The sequence below is a fragment of the Pyricularia oryzae genome, chromosome 1 (genome assembly GCF_000002495.2).
Source record: "Pyricularia oryzae 70-15 chromosome 1, whole genome shotgun sequence".
NCBI classification, from domain to species: Eukaryota; Fungi; Ascomycota; class Sordariomycetes; order Magnaporthales; family Pyriculariaceae; genus Pyricularia; species Pyricularia oryzae.
The window spans coordinates 2,836,865-2,854,989 of NC_017844.1; the positions used below are offsets into that span (position 1 = coordinate 2,836,865).

The window sequence follows — 18,125 nt, forward strand, 5'->3', positions numbered from 1 at the left end:
TTTCCCGTTCGAATGCTCGGTCGCGCCGCTCTGCATCGGCTTGTGCAACCGGATCGGGCTTGTCCAACATGTTCGGAAGTCTAATGGCTGGCGAGAATTTTGCCAGCGACGGTGTCGTTTCAGGCCATGCGAACGTTTGCGTTTTCGGGTGGATCCAAACATCCTGTTCAACTAGCCAATCCTGCCCAATAAACATATCATGTCCACTTTCCGTCACGTAAAACATTTGGTTGCTGAACCGGCGTCCATCGATTTCCAAGGTCGCTTTTAGTTTGTGCGTAATGCGTCCTGCGTCCTGTTTGCGGTAATCCGACAAAAGTAGCGGGGTTTTTAACCTTTGAAGCCGGGCTCCTAGCCGTTCTGCGGCTTGTTTAGCGATTGCTGGGCTGATCAAAAGAGAAATGTCTGCTCCGGTGTCACAAAGAGCTTTAACTGATAGTGCTACGCCATTAACCTGTATCTGAGTTCGAATGATGAAAGATTTAGGTCGTGGGTTACTACCAATCTGAGCTATCGTAGACATCTGGACCACCGAGGAGGCTTGCGGCGGTCTCACTCTTTTCCCGATTCGTCTGTGGTTTCCGAATCTAAGGTACTCGTTTGTTGCTTCGGTTTCACTGCTTTGACATCCCTTATTCTCTCTTTTTCGGGACAATCTTTGGAATTATGGCCACCCCTTCCGCACATGAAACAGGTGTTGGCATCCCAATGCGCCTTTTTCTCCTCATAAGTCAGTGAGCGACCGGCCTTAGCCATCGTGATTGGTTCCGTTCTATCCCCTTGATAATCTTTGGGCTTGTAGCGCGAACGGACTTTCGTCGAAGCTGTTTTCTGCCTGCTCCGGGTCTCGTTCTTCGTGCTGGTCTTGTCGGTGCTCTCTCGGTCTTTGCGCCTTTCTTGTGCCAGTTGGTTGCTGTAGACGGCTTTGGTAACGTACTGGCAAAACGTCTCGTAGTCTATGTCGATGTTCTCACTATCGTGCAGCAGACGGTGATCGAGGTCGGCGGGTATACATCCCCACAAGGTTTGCTTCCAGTCTTCTTCCCGAACCTTTGCTTGCTGGGCTAGTGAATTAAACGTGGCAATAAACTCGTGGATATCTTGGCCCTTGCCTAGCTCAAACTCGTGTTTCTTAAGGGCTTCTCTGGCAGCTATGGACTGGTTGGGGTCGTGGTACATGGATTCTAGGATTTGGATCATTTCGGCTGCTGATGAAAAGGGGCGTGTAACTGAAACGTAACGAGTAATCATTGCTTTCTCGGCTTTGTCCTCGAGCAAATTCATCAGGTAACGTATCCGACTTTTCTCAGTCCTAAAAATGGCGACATCTTCTTCGAATTTGTCGGCCACCTTTATCAGCCAGCTATCAAATTGCGTCTTGTCTCCTGCGAACTTTGGGGGTGAATCGGCTCTGGCTTTTGCTTTGTCATTGTAAGCAGGGTTCATGCCGCCTGTTCCTTGGAACTCGGTAAAGGCTGGCCAAGCGGCCATCCCTTTTGCTTTGAAACTCGTTCCGCCGAATGCACTTTCCACTGATGGCTCTCGGTGCCTTAATTCTCGGTAGGGCCTGGGACTGGGTGTGTCGTTTCTCAACGCGTTTCTTAGCCTAAGTATTTCCGCTTCTAGCCTAGCGATCTCGCTGGCTGGGTCGTTTGCGTCGCCCATTATTCTGGGGTTGTTTTCTTGTGCGTTCACGTTGAGCTCCGGGGACCGCGAAGAAGATGCAACTTCGATTTCGTCCTCGACACTGGACTTGGTGCCTGGGCGAGAGTCTGTTTCGCTTTCTGATCGGGTCGGGTCGTCGATGGGGCGGTCTGTTTGCTCCGTCTGGTTCGTAATCAATCTTTGTGATTTCCTGCTCGCAGGTGGATGGTCCTTCAGCCTGGGCATAGGTCGGATCGGTCGTGGTCGGGGACTGGAATTGAAGTTCCTGTCGAACTCCGGTCGGGTCGGGTCTGTCGGGTGCGGATTTATTTTCGTCGCTCGCCAGCGGCGTAAAGATAGGTTGTTGCGCCTTATTTGTTAATCGCTAGGCCAGCGATTCTTTAGAGAGTAGAATTGTGTCACGGCCAGGGTAAGCATAGCACGGAAGCTAGTCTATTGGCATCTATCGACGAAGATTCTACTCTGAGGAGAGGAAAGGAAACAAACAAAGTTCTAAGCTTGACGCGACGTCGATAAAGGTATCACCCTGGTGGGTCGTTGGTCAGGGGTCAGGGTTAGGGTCTGGTGATCTTATGGTCCAAATGTCACAGGCTGCAACATGAAAAAATTTACTAGCCCGGCTTTTGGCATGCTGCGGGATTCAATTTTTAAACAGTTTTGCTTTATTGTGGTTTTTTGCGTTTTAATTCGTTTCCATTTTGTGGGATTTCCATTGGTCTTATTGGGCTTTTTTGTTTTTCGCTCCCTTTTGGGGTTTTCCATTCTTTTGGCGCTTGTCTTTGGTTTTTTTGCTTTATCCGTTTTTAACGAATTATAAACTGTTAAATATAAAAGCTTTTGCAAACAAAGGCCACATTTAAATTTATACACAGGTCGGTAAACATCGGGGAATATTTAATGTTATATATTTTGCAATTTTTTTTTTGGCGAACGCAGCAAGTTATATTTGCTAATATATGTTTGAAACCATAACGGCGACCTGCGCCAGGGCATGAAACTATTATTACACATTATTTCGCTGCGTATGTTCTTCCATACCCCTGGCGCATTTTAAACTTGCTTGGCGACAGGCCCCAAAAAGGCAGATATAAACTCGGTTACGTATATAGGATTTAGCGTATTTTGTGGCTCTTCGTGAAACTGGCCGGTTTTTTTCACAAAAGGACAAATGTCGGGAGGTTTTTTAATGACAAAATTTATACAAAAGCGCAGCGAAACAGGTCCGGAACTTTTTATTACAAAAGGCTTTTAGGTTCATCGCTATTGCAGGTCCAGGAAAATATCGGCGGAGTTTAGGGGAAAAAGTTCAAAAGACTTAATAGAGATAAAATCTTTGCTCTTATAAATAAGAACGCCCGCGTTCTGGGAATGGGTATATATTGGCACAGCCGCACCCGGGCCTATTGTTTTTTATTAATATTTATTAACCCCCCTTCCCTAGGTCAGGGAGGGAATATGGGAAACAACGTATTGTTAGGATATTTACAAACCATTGTGGCTAAATTTTTGCAATATTCCTTTAAACCTAATATAATTAACATTTCCATTCTAATCTTGAGCTTGAACCATTTGTCGGATTATTACCACTGCCGAACGTATTAATCCATATTTGGCGGAAAGGACGAAATCTTCAAATTTTTCGGTGATTTTCAAAACAGTTAATTGCAAAGTTAAACTGTTGGTTGGTGTTACGGCCAGGGTAAATATAGCACGGAAGCTAGTTTATTGGCATTTATTAACGAAGATTTTACTTTGAGGAGAGGAAAGGAAACAAACAAAATTCTGAGTTTGACGCGACGTCGATAAAAATATCACCCTGGTGGGTCGTTGGTCAGGGGTCAGGGTCAGGGTCTGGTAATCTCATGGTCCAAATATCACAAGTTTTAAATTTTTTGAATAAAATCGCCTTTATATTTTACCTTTGTTTTTTTGGGATCGCTTTCGTGGCAAATGGTAAACGTATAGGCGGTGTTACGGAGTGGCGTGCCTGGGCGACTGCCAACCGTGACTAGCTCCACCTCACGTGACAAGGCGCCAGGGTTCGCTTAGGCGCGTGTACGCGATTGGCACTGCGTGCCTTTCTTCTTCCTTTACACTTAGCTTTAGATCTTCGAATAGAATCGCCCCTATATTGCAGCCTTGTCTCTTTGGGATCGCTTTCGTGACAGTTTATCAGGACCCGGGCCATATCAGGACCCGGGCCACTTTTTCGGTCGGTCCAACTCCCAACTTCAATTGCAACGCCAGCATTATTTATTTTACCTCAATACAATCGGAAATAGATATATCAGACATTTCTGCATCCTCCTGACATATGCGCGCATTATGTCCTGTATTGCCGCAATTGCCACACCGTCGTTTAGTCACCGGTCGCGCACTCTTCCCCTCCCCATTTGTATCTTCTTCTGTTACGACCAGACAGTTGGGCCGGTACCAGGGAGGCCAGGTGGGGTTACACCCCTCCTGACGACACCCGCCCAGAGAAATCACCGACCGGCAGAAAGAGGATTATATAAGAAGGAATCACGTGACCTCACGTGATTGCCAAGAGAGTGATCTCAGTGATTATTAAGGGATTACAACAGATCAAGGGAAGTGATCTCTGCGATCTGTGACAGATCAGGAGAGATCACATTCGGAATATAGTCTATATAAGGCACGCTCATTACCATGTAGATAGATTCGATTCTAGGATTGCTTAGCAGCAATCAAACTCTAGTTAACCTCAATACTTACTTGAGAACGATCATAACTTCACCCCCAGTTATTGAGAACCCCAGTTACCCAGTCAGACGCTCAGTTGCTTCAACCCACTGTACTTTACCCTAAGAACAGGTTACCCCGATACCTTGATCGTAACATCTTCCTCCTGTACCGGACTATCCGCATTTTTTAATTGTAACAAATTTTGAACCTCCTATATAATAATGACCCTCTTTCGCGAATAAGTGTTTTTTTGGCCCTCCGTCGCTTATTAAGCGCTTCGTTGGCCTTCCGAAGGCTGCGGACCTCTGCTGATAAAAGCGTAATTTGGTGCGCCATTCCGTCCATACCTTTTGCCAATCGCTTTACTGTTTCAAAAATTGGAGTGGGAAAGCTGCTTTGATGACAATTAATTCGAAATTTAACAAACGTTAATTAACAAATAGCTTCTGTCGGGTTATGCGGCGTTTGAGAAACCCAAAACTCGGTGGTGGGAAAAGTAGGCTTTTTGGGTGAAAGCGTCTGTCACGGCCAGGCATACATTGGAGAACCTCAGTGTATTAGGCGCTATCGACGAAAATTCTAAACTGAAGAGAAGAGAGAAATTACAATCGTCGACGCGCTCAAGAGACGCGCTTAAATCCGGAGGTAGTGGATCCTTGTCCAATCCCTGGCTCGGTGTGGAGCCGAGTCGTGATTCTGAGGGTAGGTCTAGGGGCCTGATCCTCACATTACCCCCCTCTAAGGCCTGATCGACGTAGGCGGTCAGAATCTTGAGTTTGTCACGTGTATTTCCTCGGGGCCTTCCTCCGCTCTCGTGTCTTTTTCGCATCGTGTTCGGCAACATTGTCCTCGGGTCCGTCCTCCGCAAAAACATCCTCTGCTGCGCTCCTGATCCACTGTTGCAGATTTACCGGAGGTCCTGCTGCGTCCGGGTACTCCCTGTGAAAGGTATCCAGCAGTACTGGTGAATTTTTCAAATCGCGGGCCTCATACCATGTCTCATCAGGGTCGAGTCCGACCCACGATACCTGATATTGCAACGTTTTCTTTCGTCCGAATAAACGTGAGGCCAACATTTGCTCCACCTCCCACTCCGGTTCTCCGTTAATTTCGACCGGTGGTTCCGGCTTTTGATACTGCTGAGGTAATGGATCCGTTGCTGCTTTGCGCAATCGGCTGGCGTGGAACAGCTTACTACCTTTATACCAGGCAGGGGTGTCGAGAATGAAGCTGTGGCCCTTTTCCTCGAGAATCGTCCATGGTCCTGCATTTTGCGAGTCCAACTTGGTCGTAGGAGCTTCGGTGGAAAAACCCTTTTTGCTAACGTAAACCGCATCTCCCACCGTAAAATCGACCGGTCGCCGCTTCTTATTAGCCTGCCTCTGTTGTTCTATTTGCGCTCCGAGTCCGTTGTTGCGGGCCAGTTCCTGAGCTTGCCGGGCTTGGCGGACCATTTCCAGCGCCTTTTGTTGCTGACCGGTCTCCAGGTCTTCTTCGGGTAAAGGTAAAGAGAGCGGGTCTCTAGGGCGAGCTCCGGTTTCTGCTTCGATCGGTGCCATGCCAATAGAGGCGTGGACGGACGAGTTGTGGCCGAAGTCGAAAGCGGGGATATGCCGTCGCCAATTCGTTTGGTATTTGTTTATATAAAAGCGCATTTTCTAATCCAATTCAGCGTTGGTAATTTCGACGCTGCCCTGACTTTGAGGGTGGCGGGCGCTTCCATGTTTATGCTTTGTTCCTGTCAACTCGTTTAGAGTATTTAAGAACTCGGATATAAACGGTCCGGCGTTATCGGAAAGCCATAAATCGGGGACGCCTTTCCAACGGTACACGGTCTGATAATACCGCATGGCCAAGGTCTCCGCGGTGTCCGTCTTTTTTCCCGGTAGGGTGGCCAAAAGTTTGGTCAATCGGCAGATGAAGACCCAGACGTAATCGTAGCCTTCTTTATCCTTGGGCATATTTTTGCCGTCTACCATTACGTGCTGCCAACACCGTCTAGGGATCTCCAGTGGGTGCAGCAGCCCAGGCGTCTTATCATGTCGTACCTTATTGCGTTAACATTCGCGACAATTTTTAATATAGCGTTTAACGTCTCGATTTCTGTCGGGCCACCAATAGTCCTTTTTCAGGCGGCTAAGGGTTTTATTTTGGCCTCCATGGCCGAAGATCTTGGGCTTATAAGTTTCGCGGATGAGAGCCGTTCTTAAGAAGATCTTGCCATCCTGGGTAGTCTCGGGTACCGTTAACAAATTGTCGTGGTGACCTAGGTTCTGTTTCAGGTTTTCTTCCAGGATAAGGGCCACCAGGTCAGCTCCCTGCGGTGCGGAGGGTTCCAAATTGCTAATGGTTGGAAAAGGTTCGCCGGGTCGGGAGTCGATCTTTTCTGGAGGGATTAGTGCAATGGTGCGGTCTAACACAGCTCGGGCCTTGACCGTAGGGTTGTCGATGGTTTTGCGCGAAAGGGCATCGGCTGCCACATTATCCTTGCCGGGACGGTATTTAAAAATAATGTCGAAGTTGGCCAGGTAGTTAGCCCATCGTATCTGGCGAGCGGACAAAAGTTTCTTGGTCGACCAATAAATTAGGGCCTGGTGATTGGTAAAAACACAGAACTTGGTACCCAACAGGGCTGGTTCGAAGTCCTTTAGCGTATTAATCACAGCTAATAGCTTCTGGTCCTAAATCGGATAGTTTTGTTCAGCAGGGGACATGGTTTTGGACGAATAGCCGATTGGTTTCCAGCTGCCATCGTCCTGTTGCTGCCACACGACACCGGCGGTGGCCCTGCCACTGGCGTCGGTGTCCATCCTGACAGGCATACCGGGTTTGAAGAAACTCATTACGGGGGCGGTGACCACCAGTTGTTTCAGCGCTTCAAAGGCAGATTTCTGCTCGGGGCCTCTTTCGAACGGGACTCCCTTTTTCAATAATCGGGTCAGAGGTTCTGCTTGTTCGCTGGCGTGATGGCAGAACGTCCGAACGAAATTGCATAAGCCTAGGAAGGATCGTACTGCGGAAACGGAGGTGATATTGTCCCATTGCCAGCTGGTGATGGCTTCGACCTTTTTGGGGTCGATGCGGATACCTTTACCGATCTCTAGAAGTAAACCCAGGTACTCGATTTCGAAAACGCCGAAACTTGACTTTTTAATATCGCCTTGGAGTCCGGCTTTCTGCAACCTGTAAATAACCTCCTCGGTTTGCTCAAAGTGGACTTGCTCCGATTTATCCTCGGTATAAATCAACACGTCGTCTGCGTAGGCGCTCGCGAAAGCGTCCAGCAGTTTATTAAACTGAGCGTTGATAAAAGCTTGGAACCAGGCGGGTCCGACCTTCAGTCCAAAGGGTAGGACCTTCCACTAAAATGTGCCTTGTCGCGTTTTGAACGCCGTTAAATACCGTGACTTCGGATCCATTAGCAATTTGTTAAAAGCTCGAATAATGTCGATCTTGGTTATCCTCCGGGCTTTTCCACACTTGCTCAACGTCCCGGCCACGTCGGGGGCAAATACTTGTCGTCCTTTGATAAATTTGTTTACCCATCGGTAATCCACACAAAAACGTTGCTCCTTCGATTGCGGTTTAGGAACGAACAAAGTCGAAGCTGCGGTCTCCTCCATTGTCCGTTCAATAAAATCGATCCTCAGAAGTTCGTCGATGGTTTCCTTTTCCAACTCCATTATCGCGAAAGGGGTCGAGTAGCGCGCTGGCCTCCCCTCCAAAGGTTTCTCGAGTTCCAAAACCACGTCGAAGCCGGGTCGGCTAGGCGGGAGAATCGTCGACGCCTTTTTGGAAAAGAAACCCTCAAGGTGGGCAAGTGCTTTGGGTAACTTGGCTCGTACTTGCGCGATATGCTCCGGGTCTTCGTCTGCAGGGAATGGAATGGGACGTCCATCGTGAGTCTTGTTCCACTGCAGGGCTAATACCGCATTGAGGCTGGTCGTAGGCGTATCGTTTACTGGTACCAGCGGTATAGGCTCCGTGGGTAACGGGGATCGCTTCCATTGATTTTGACGTGGGTCGTTAAGAAGGGCACAAATATTGGCTGGCAGGGCTTTGTTGGAAACGGTCTTTGGGATAGTCGGAAAGGCGCTAATTTCTGCGATCTGAGCCTGGTTTCCGTGTTGGCGTTTAGGGCCTTGAAGTATTTTGCGGACCTGGATGCGACGGTTTTCTTGTTCCATCTTGCGGTCCCGGCGGACTGCGTCAGTTTGGGCCTCGAGGTCCAGAGGCGGATTTGAACGTTGTACAACGATTGCCGGTGAGTATTGGGCCATGGCGGGCAGGTCGTTGGGCCAAACGAAGCTGCGGGTAGCTGGGAATAAGCCTACTCGATACTTCGTCCACCATTCTTGTCCGATAAACACATCGTGTGCCGTCTCGAGGAGGATAAATTTCTGCCGTGGGAATTGTCGTCCGTCGATTTGCAAAGTGAGCCGAAGGTATTCGGTGGCTCTTGCGGTGACCTTCCTGTTAAAATCTCCAAAGTCCAAAGGCTTGGGGAGCTTTTTAATAGGTAGCTCTAAACGTTGGGCGACCTTTTTCGCGAGGCTCGGTCGGATGGATAAATATATATCTGCTCCGGTGTCACAGAGAGTTTGGGCGTTAAGACCACGACCTTTGTCTTGCAATCGAATGGGAGCAAGAAAGGTGTTTGATTTAGGTGATTTATCGATTTTAGCTATTTGAGGCACGCAGACTGCCGAGGAGACTTCCGGCAGCCTTAGCAGTTTTCCGAATCCGACGAAGATAAGCTGTGGCCGGATCGTTTACCAGCTTCTCGATCGCCTTCGTGTTGAAGGGCGAGAACGGCGGCGATGTGAGCGGCCTTTTGGGGGCAATTGCGTGCCAGGTGCCCGGCTTCTTTGCAAAGGAAACATTTACCCTCAATGACCAATTTGGCGTTTTCTCTGCTGGGCGACTTCGGTGCGTCAACGGTCTGTGTGCGGGCTTGGTTCTTGGCTTCCTGGCTGTGCCGGCGATTCTCGCGTCGACGCTGTTTGCGTTCGGCGCTGGCTGAACGCTCACGGCGCTCTTCCCTCTTTTTGCGGTTCTCGCGGAGCTCCTCCCAAGCGCGTTGTTGGGCCAGCGCCGAGTTCGCAACTTCTCCGGCAAAGGTCTCGTACGAGATATTTGGGTCTTTGGATAGGCTGAGAAGCTGGGGGTTCAGGTTGGCAGGAATGTGCTTATAGAGAACCAATTTGCGTTCCGTTTTGGCAATGTTGGCTTTATCGGCTAGGCTGTTAACCTTGCCAATAAACTGGTGGATGTCTGTTAACTTGTCCGACAGACTAAACTTCAGGTGACGAAGCTCCTCACGGGTTTTGGAGGTTTGATTGTCATCGTGGTAAACAGCGGCTAGGGTCGCGACCATTTCGGCCGCGCTGCTGAAAGGCATAATGGTGGATTTATAGCGGCCTTGGATAAGGTCGTTGGCAAGCCCTTCAGTGAGGGAATTGATTACCGCCATGCGGCTTCTTTCTGTTTTGTAAGTTTCGTCGTCCTCTACAAATTTATCTGCGATTTTGGTGATCCATTTATCAAAACGATCCTTATCACCATTAAACATGCCGGGGTCGATGCCGGCTTTACGTGCCGTCCTGTCGTAGGCAGGGTTTTTAGCATTTTGGTTACTTCCGTAAAGTTTAAATGCTGTCCGGGCAGCGATACCATGGGGCTTAAACTCAGCCCCTCCAAAGGCGCTGTTCAAAGGCGTAATACCGCGGGTTTGACGGGTGGCATTGTTACTCCGGGTGGCGAGCTGGTCTTTAAGTTGGGCAATGGTGGCCAAAAGATCTTGCAGCTGTGATTAAGTGATTGTAGCCTGGCCGGCAGTGTTTTCGCTTTCGTCTGCCATTTCGCTTCTCATTTGGACGACAGGCGAGGGCGCTCTGCTTGGAAATTTCGGAATTTCGTTCCTGCCGTCTAACGTTTTGGCAGAAGGTTGGTGGGGAGGGTTTCGCGCCTCTCCTGGGTGCTCAGAAACTGACTCGTACTCGTACGATCCGTCAACTTCGATGCTGTCGACTGGCTGATCTTGCTCTGTGTCGGATTGGGGCTCAACGGGCTTTTCAGGCTCTGTGTTGGCGCTGGTAGGAGCGGGCTTTACTGGCTCTGGGCTCACTGGGGCAATTGTAATCTCTCCGTTTTGATCCGAACCTTCGGTGTTGGGAATAGCAGTGCCTAAAGCCAAATTATCTGGCTTTACTGAGTATGCGTTTGTTACGCGTTGGGATTGGCGAATCGGTGGGCCGTAATTTTTACGCGGCGACATTGATTTCGTAAATGGTGTCCTCTGTTTCTGTGGCCTAGTTTACCGTCGCGCACAGCCGACGTGGTGAACGATTGAATAAAGGGATTGAACGATATATTTTAATTGTTTCACCAGCAAATTATAGCGAGTTTAGAATTATGTCACGGCCAGGCATATATTGGAGAACCTCAATATATTAGGCGCTATTAACGAAGATTCTAAACTGAAGAGAAGAGAGAAATTACAATCGACGACGCGCTCAAGAGACGCGTTTAAATCCGGAGGTAGTGGATTCTTGTCCGATCCCTGGCTCGGTGTGGAGCCGAGTCGTGATTCTGAGGGTAGGTCTAGGGGCCTGATCCTCACAGAGATCACATTCGGGAACATAGTTTATATAAGGCACGCTCATTACCATGTAGATAGATTCGATTCTAGGATTGCTTAGCAGCAATCAAACTCTAGTTAACCTCAATATTTATTTGAGACCGATTATAATTTCACCCCAGTTATTGAGAACCCCAGTTACCCAGTCGAGACGCTTAATTGTTTTAACCCACTGTACTTTACCATAAGAACAGGTTACCCGATACCTTGATTGTAACATTTTGGTGCTACATTTACCCTGGTCCCCGGCTGTAACATTTTCTGGTTAACTTTTTGGTATTGAAACATAATATCTATATAATTTATAATCAAAATATTTTTAAAAAGCCAGAAAGAAACCCTTAATTTTACCAGGCTTAAACCATGCAAAATAAGATAAGGGCTAGTATTTTATATTTTTTTCCAAACTTCGTCAAAACACCGCCTGCCAAACATTGCTTTTGACAGTTTACCAAGAATAGATTTCTGCGTCGCTCCATTCGGTCGTTTCGGGCTTGCATCCTCTTCCGATCTTTGTACTGTGACCCATGATGTATAATGTGTCGCCGATATTGGCGCTTTTGCTCACAGAAACCCATCTGTTGTTTTCGAGGTATTTACAACCAAGTGTGCAATCGGCAGCAAAAGCAGTTGGGAGATAGGCCGCCGCGAAAGCGATAGCGAAAATTTTCGAATACATTTTGAATGGTGGATAAAAACAAATAATTAGGAAAATAAAAAATCTGTTAGAAATTGGCAAATTTGAATGTTATAGGTGAAGTGTAGGAAGTTGCAAGCGAGTGCGAATGTAAAAGTTGATGGTTTGAAAGCAAAATAATATTGTTATAATGCGGTGTTGAGCTCCATTTATATAGGTTTTCCGTAGTTTTATAAAAATAATCTAACATGTGTTTTACACCCCATTATTATGTAAAATGTTCTATATTTAGCAATAGGTTTTATTTTTACTGTGATAAAACAGGATTATATACAAAGCATTGAAAAAAAACAGGTTTAATAAATTAATGTAATATTACAAGCCACTGTTGTGAACAGGGATCGTCTGATCGCTGCGGTCAGTAAAATAACGTAAGAAAAATAAAAACGGTATTCTTTTCTCTATCCCTCTCTATAACTATTTACACGCTCGTATAATCCGATTGAAGATTCTGTTATGTAATCTACCTACTCGTATGTCTGCGCATGAATCAACAGCTATATATAATGTACTTGGCATAACATACTGTATATTACATCATGCTTATATTTTAATTGCAATGCAAACATATTTATGTGAAGTTGAAAGTTATGCAAACTCATTTTACCTGGACTATCATGCGTTTCCCAGCGTATTATAAAATATTTTCGTTTTTAATTTAGAACTTTTATTAATATTTTCCAATGTATTACCTACAAGCACCTGTTATTATTGTGGTTGCTAACAGGACAATATCTGCGCCGAATCTCGACACGCAAAATTTCCTTTTTTGGATGCGCCCCTGAATCTGCACTGAGCCGCCCTGAACTGGCCTGAGTCTACCCTGAACTGCACTGAGCCGCCCTGAGCTTACCCTGAATTGCATTGAATTGCACTGAGCCGCCCTGAACTGGCCTGAATTTACCCTGAACTGCACTGAATTGCACTGAGCCGCCCTGAGCTTACCCTGAGCCGCACTAAACTGCATTGAGCCGCACCGAACTGCACCGAACTGCACTGAACTGTTATTGTCCTACTTTGGGTCATTAGCCCTGTGCCACATTTGTGGTGGTCCATTTTCGGAATTCTTGAACATTTCTTTCAGCGTACAGTGATGCAAAGCAACAAAACTGAGACGAAAAGGCAGATTACTGGGCTAAAACTGTTACACCTCATCACCATTCCTCATTCACGCTTGCGATATGTTTTAAATCGTAATCGCGTAATTTTAATCGTGAACTTTTTGGTTTTAATTGTACACCGACCTAGGTAGTGACAGGATACGCAACTAATCAAAAGTTTTAATTTATCGCCCAGGTCGTTTTTTAGCAATATACTGTAAATTTCCCTCATGAATTCTTTTGCTGTATAATTCTAGGCTGCCATTGTCAAATAACTGAAGGGTAAATGTTGCCTGAGCTTCTGGCGCAGTCGCCAAGTCCCATTTTTGGGCCTTCGGTTAAAGTTGCCCAACCAGAAACGGGCATGTCCAGAAACTGGGTAGGGCTTGGCCCAATTTCGGCCTTTCCGTGTTCCAAGTTCATTTCTTTGGAATCCTAGTTTTAGAACTTCCAATATTCCAGGCATCCCGATATTTGACGATTTTGTCGACAAAAGTCCAAGTTAACAGCAAACTGTTTTTGGGCTTGTGGGGTCCAGTAATAGGTTCCAATTTCAATTGCCTGGCCACCTTTTCGCCCCAATTTCAAAGTTTATATACTTTATAACTTGCCTAATGTCGCCTGTCCTAATTTTTTTTCAATATCGCCATAAACCACTCTGAAAGCCAGAATGGGTTCTAATAATTGATTCTTTGCTTACCCGGATTTACGCTAAACAACAGCGGGCAAAAGGGCCCGAAAACACCCCTAATGTTATAACCGGGACGGTACCAGGGAAAGAAGGTAGAAGTTTGCCGACAAAACCCAGGACTCTATAAGGATGGAATTGGGTAACCATACGTGATTGCCAAAGCATAATATCGAATAGTTTTGAAATTAGGACTAACGCCAAAAGCAAGTTACGTCAAAAGAAATCACACTTGGGCCACAGGCTAAATAAACAAACTTACTACCGTATAAATAAATTTACTTTTAGGATTAACCTCGATACTTACTGTACTTAAGACCGATTATAACTCTACCCCAATTATCGAAAACCTCCAGTTACAATATTAACGCTCATTTGCTTTTAGCAATCGTACCCTTACCCTTAGGAACAGATTACCCCGATATCTTCATCGTAGCACCGAGGCCTACATAGGACTACGCGAAACTATTGTAAACAGGTTTGAGCACACTGGTCACATTTCGGGATAGCTGTCGGGACCCTTTGGAGACTGCCGCGCCGGCACAGTGCTTCCGGTCCACGTACAACTAACCAACCCCCGTAACGGCATTACCTCCTCGCTGCAGGCAATCCCAGAAGGTGTGAGGGGGTGAGAGGGTGCCCTGTCGATTTGAAGAACCGTCGGGTGGTTCTCAGCCTAATTTCCCTTTCTTTTAAACCGTATTGTCTAGCCTTCCGGGGAAGGACGCCTGCCTTTCCGGCTGGCAAAGTTTTTTCCTGTTTTGCCACGCTGGCTCGCATCGCGAGATTGGGCCTTGTCTTGTGCGCCTCTATGCGGGTGGCGCGCCGAGCCGCCGATCGGACTCTTCCTTCACCGCGATCAATGGAAAACTCGTCAAAGGGGAGATCTGTCGATTATACATGGGTGTTGCGAGGAAAGGCGTTCCGTGTAGTGACGGTGCTTAGGGCGACAGGTTGAAGAGTTTTTCGTGTGTGCGCGCCTGTTAGGGCTACAGGCGGAAGTCCCGCGCAAACGTTAACAGCATGGTCCGTGCGCCCATACTGAAAATTTTGTGTACGGGAGAGAGTTGTGTTCTGTATCGAAAAGGGGAACGGTATGCCTGTATTCAAATTTCGCTTCCTTATTATGCAAAGGATGCGAAAAAATATAGAAATGTCACTCTGCAAACGTCCATGCAGTGTCTCAGGGGTTTGGTGGGCTTATTTCCGCTTAATCTCTATGTTACGACCAAACAAGTCGGGCCAGCACCAAGGAGGCCAGGTGGGGTCACACCCCTCCTGACGACAATCAACCAAGGATGGTACCGACCGACAGAAAGAGGATTACATAAGGAAAGGGTCACGTGACCGCACGTGACCAGAGGAGGGTGCTATGACTGATAAGTGCCAAGAATCACATAGCACCCATAGCAAGTGATAGGAGTGATATGACCGTTCACCAATATATCCGATATAGCAAACATATCACTGCCAGGGACAACGGACTATATAAAGCACGCTTATTACCGTGTAGATAGATTTGATTTTAGGATTGCTTAGCAGCAATCAAACTTTAGTTAACCTCAATATTTACTTGAAAACGATTATAACTTCACCCCCAGTCATTGAGAACCCCAGTTACCCAGTTAGACGCTCAGTTGCTTTAACCCACTGTATTTTACCATAAGAACAGGTTACCCGATACCTTAATCGTAACATTTTGATTGCTCCTGTTCAGTACCTTGCCTTAAAGCATACCGAGCAGTACCGCCGAAACAATGTCTTCCAACAGAACCACCCCTCAGACCCCCTCTATTACCAACGTTCCGGCCAGCGCTGACGCCTTGCGTCAGATGGTCGCGACGCTTTAAGCCGAAAATCGACAACTCCAGGAACGAGTGACCGAACAAGCTAATCGAGCTAATAGGAACCATATCAAATACCCTTTACCATTACCATACGATGGCACCACAGGTACCCTGCAGGGATTCCTTACAGGAACTCGGGCATACCTTCACTTTAACGAGGACAACTTCGATAGCGACGCGGACAAGGTTACCTACGCAGCCTCGTTTTTGAAAGGCGACGCGCTCGCCTGGTTCGAACCAACCCTGCGAAACTATTTGGACCATGATGAGGAAGAGAACCGTAAAGTTGAGACCAACCGCATTTTCGACGATTACGACAATTTCGAAGAATGCCTTAGGGGAGCATTCGGCAACCCAGACGAGGAACGCACGGCTGAGCGTAAGCTGGTGCGCCTCACCCAGACCAAGTCGGCATCCAAATATGCCAGTGAATTTCGACAAATCACCGCCAAGCTACCATGGGGCAAGGAGGCCCTGATGGCACGCTTCTACGCGGGACTTAAGGAAGAGGTCAAAGACGAGCTGGTTAAAGAAGAACGACCCGACACACTAGCAGAGTATGTGGAGCTAGCGGTCAAGATCGACAACCGACTATACGAGCGAAAACTGGAACGACGCGAAGGACGCAGCGCATGGGGCCCAGCCTTGCGACAAGCCAACACAGGACGCAAATACCAACACCCCAAGCCGCCTCGCCAACACAGTACCGCGTACGGCACACACAGCGGACCCATGGACCTAAACGCAACTCAGCACCGACAGCCTCGCAAAGACCCCAAAAGTGGCAAGTGTTTCAAGTGCAACAAACCAGGACACATCGCGCGAAACTGTCCCGAGGCACACAACAGCACCCCGGGATTTACCACTGATTTCAGGGGCAAACCCGAGAAACCACGAGGACTTAATGCCACCAACCACAACCAAACACAGCCCGACCAACACAGCATGATGAGCTGGACCACCTGTTACGACGACAACTGCACGACCCACAACAGTTCCAAGATCGACGCAGGATGGTACCCACAGAAACCCCGAGGCACTCGAACCCTAGCAGTAGAAAACCGAGTACCCCTAGGGACAGGACAACCAACGAAGTTACACCGACAAAAGACCCAATTACCCGAACTCACGGATTCGGATGCCTCCGGAAAATCGGATGAGGAACTTTTGGGACAAACCCACCACATCAGGACAACCAATCAGTCCTTAACACAAAAATTAAACGAGGATTTAGAAAAAGAATCCAGCGAGGAAAAGACCATACCTTCGAACCAGTACAACGCAGCAAGGGAAAACAACCCCTACATATACGAGAAAAAACATATCGATTTATACCGAGACGACCAATCAGTACAGTTTCCCGGGTTGCCATTTCAGGCACAGATCCGACATCCTACAGGACCAGTTAGTGCAATTTTTGGAGACCACCCGACCTTGGACACCAAGCATCCCCAATATGCAGAAATCTTTTGGGCAAAATGCTTCCGAGACAATTGCGGACTCCATCTGAGCAGGAAAATAATTCACAACTTCTTCCCTCGACGACGCAAAATCACAGGCATTTACGAAATATATAACGTGGTTCATCAGGACCCCGGACATATCAGGACCCCGGACATTTTTCAACCCAGTTTCATCCTTTATTTTCCACACGTGTTCTTTCCCCCAACAGTAATGGAATCATCAAATTGCGAAGCGCGAATCATTCTTGCTCTAAATGAGCTCCGATCAAGCAAAAAGAAAAGCATACGAAAGGTTGCATTAATATATAATGTCCCAAAATCGACACTACACGACAGAATAAACGGCATCGCTTCTTTGGCCAATCGTCGGCCAGGCAACCAAAAGCTAACGGAAAGGGAAGAGGAAGTAATTGTCCAGTATATACTGGACCTGGATTCCCGAGGGTTTCCAGCCCAGATCGCTGATGTGGCCGCAATGGCCGATCATCTTCTCGCTGCGCGGGACGCGCGACCGGTCGGCAAGCAATGGGCTTATCGCTTCGTACAACGACGCACAGAATTAAAAACGCGTTTTTCTCGCGCTTACGATTTCCAAAGAGCTCTTTGCGAAGATCCTGACGCGTTAAACGCGTGGTTTCAATTGGTGGCCAATATGAGGGCCAAATATGGCATCCAAGACTGCGACATGTACAACTTCGACGAAACCGGCTTTATGATGGGCCAGATTTGCGCTGGAATGGTCGTAACTGGGTCCGAAAGACGCGGAAGAAGGAAAAAAGTACAGCCTGGCAATCGAGAATGGGCGACTGCAATTTGTTGCATCAGTGGCGACGGTTACGATATACCCCCGTATATCATCGTCAAAGGCTTTTACCATTTGTCCAATTGGTATACAGAAGGCGGTCTTCCGGACACGTGGCGCCTCAAACCCACCGTTAATGGATGGACCGACAACGAGACTGGCCTCGACTGGGTTCAGCATTTCGACAACCATACAAAATCGCGGACAAAAGGCGTATATCGGATGTTAGTGCTCGATGGGCACGGCAGTCATCGATCCCCTGAATTCGAGGGCTATTGCAAAGATCACAATATTATTCCACTTTACCTGCCTGCTCATTCATCTCATTTAACCCAGCCACTTGATGTCGGAGTGTTTAACGTCCTTAAGCGGGCGTACGGTCAAAAAATTAACGACTTTATCCGGGCCCACATCACTAACATCAGCAAAGTCGACTTCTTTTTGGCTTTTGCAGCGGCTTACAAAAAGTCAATGACAAAAGAAAATATGGCCGGGGGTTTTCGAGGGGCGGGAATTA

At 47.5% G+C, this 18,125-nt stretch overlaps 3 protein-coding genes across 3 annotated transcripts; 2 read left to right on the forward strand and 1 right to left on the reverse strand.

Annotated features, from left to right (window-relative positions):
• Nucleotides 1-11,270: 11,270 nt before the first annotated feature.
• On the reverse strand, nt 11,271-11,797 carry MGG_16175 (uncharacterized protein). Its single transcript, XM_003709479.1, has one exon. It carries the CDS (start codon nt 11,688-11,690, stop codon nt 11,460-11,462), a length of 231 nt encoding a protein of 76 aa, XP_003709527.1. The 5' UTR covers nt 11,691-11,797; the 3' UTR covers nt 11,271-11,459.
• Nucleotides 11,798-14,005: 2,208 nt separating this feature from the next.
• Nucleotides 14,006-14,726, forward strand: MGG_16176 (uncharacterized protein; the record flags this gene model as incomplete). The annotated part of the gene is made up of 2 exons (XM_003709480.1): nt 14,006-14,114; nt 14,207-14,726. The coding sequence occupies 2 exons, from the start codon at nt 14,006-14,008 to the stop codon at nt 14,452-14,454; spliced, it is 357 nt and encodes a 118-aa protein (XP_003709528.1). The 3' UTR covers nt 14,455-14,726.
• A 527-nt stretch (nt 14,727-15,253) lies between these two features.
• On the forward strand, nt 15,254-16,853 carry MGG_16177 (uncharacterized protein; the record flags this gene model as incomplete). Its single annotated transcript, XM_003709481.1, has 3 exons — nt 15,254-15,323; nt 15,450-16,747; nt 16,806-16,853. The coding sequence occupies 3 exons, from the start codon at nt 15,254-15,256 to the stop codon at nt 16,851-16,853; spliced, it is 1,416 nt and encodes a 471-aa protein (XP_003709529.1).
• Between the last annotated feature and the right edge of the window lie 1,272 nt (nt 16,854-18,125).

Excerpts from the sequence above, each read along its gene's own strand:
- MGG_16175 (XM_003709479.1), bottom strand. The coding sequence starts at position 11,690 with ATGTATTCGAAAATTTTCGCTATCGCTTTCGCGGCGGCCTATCTCCCA.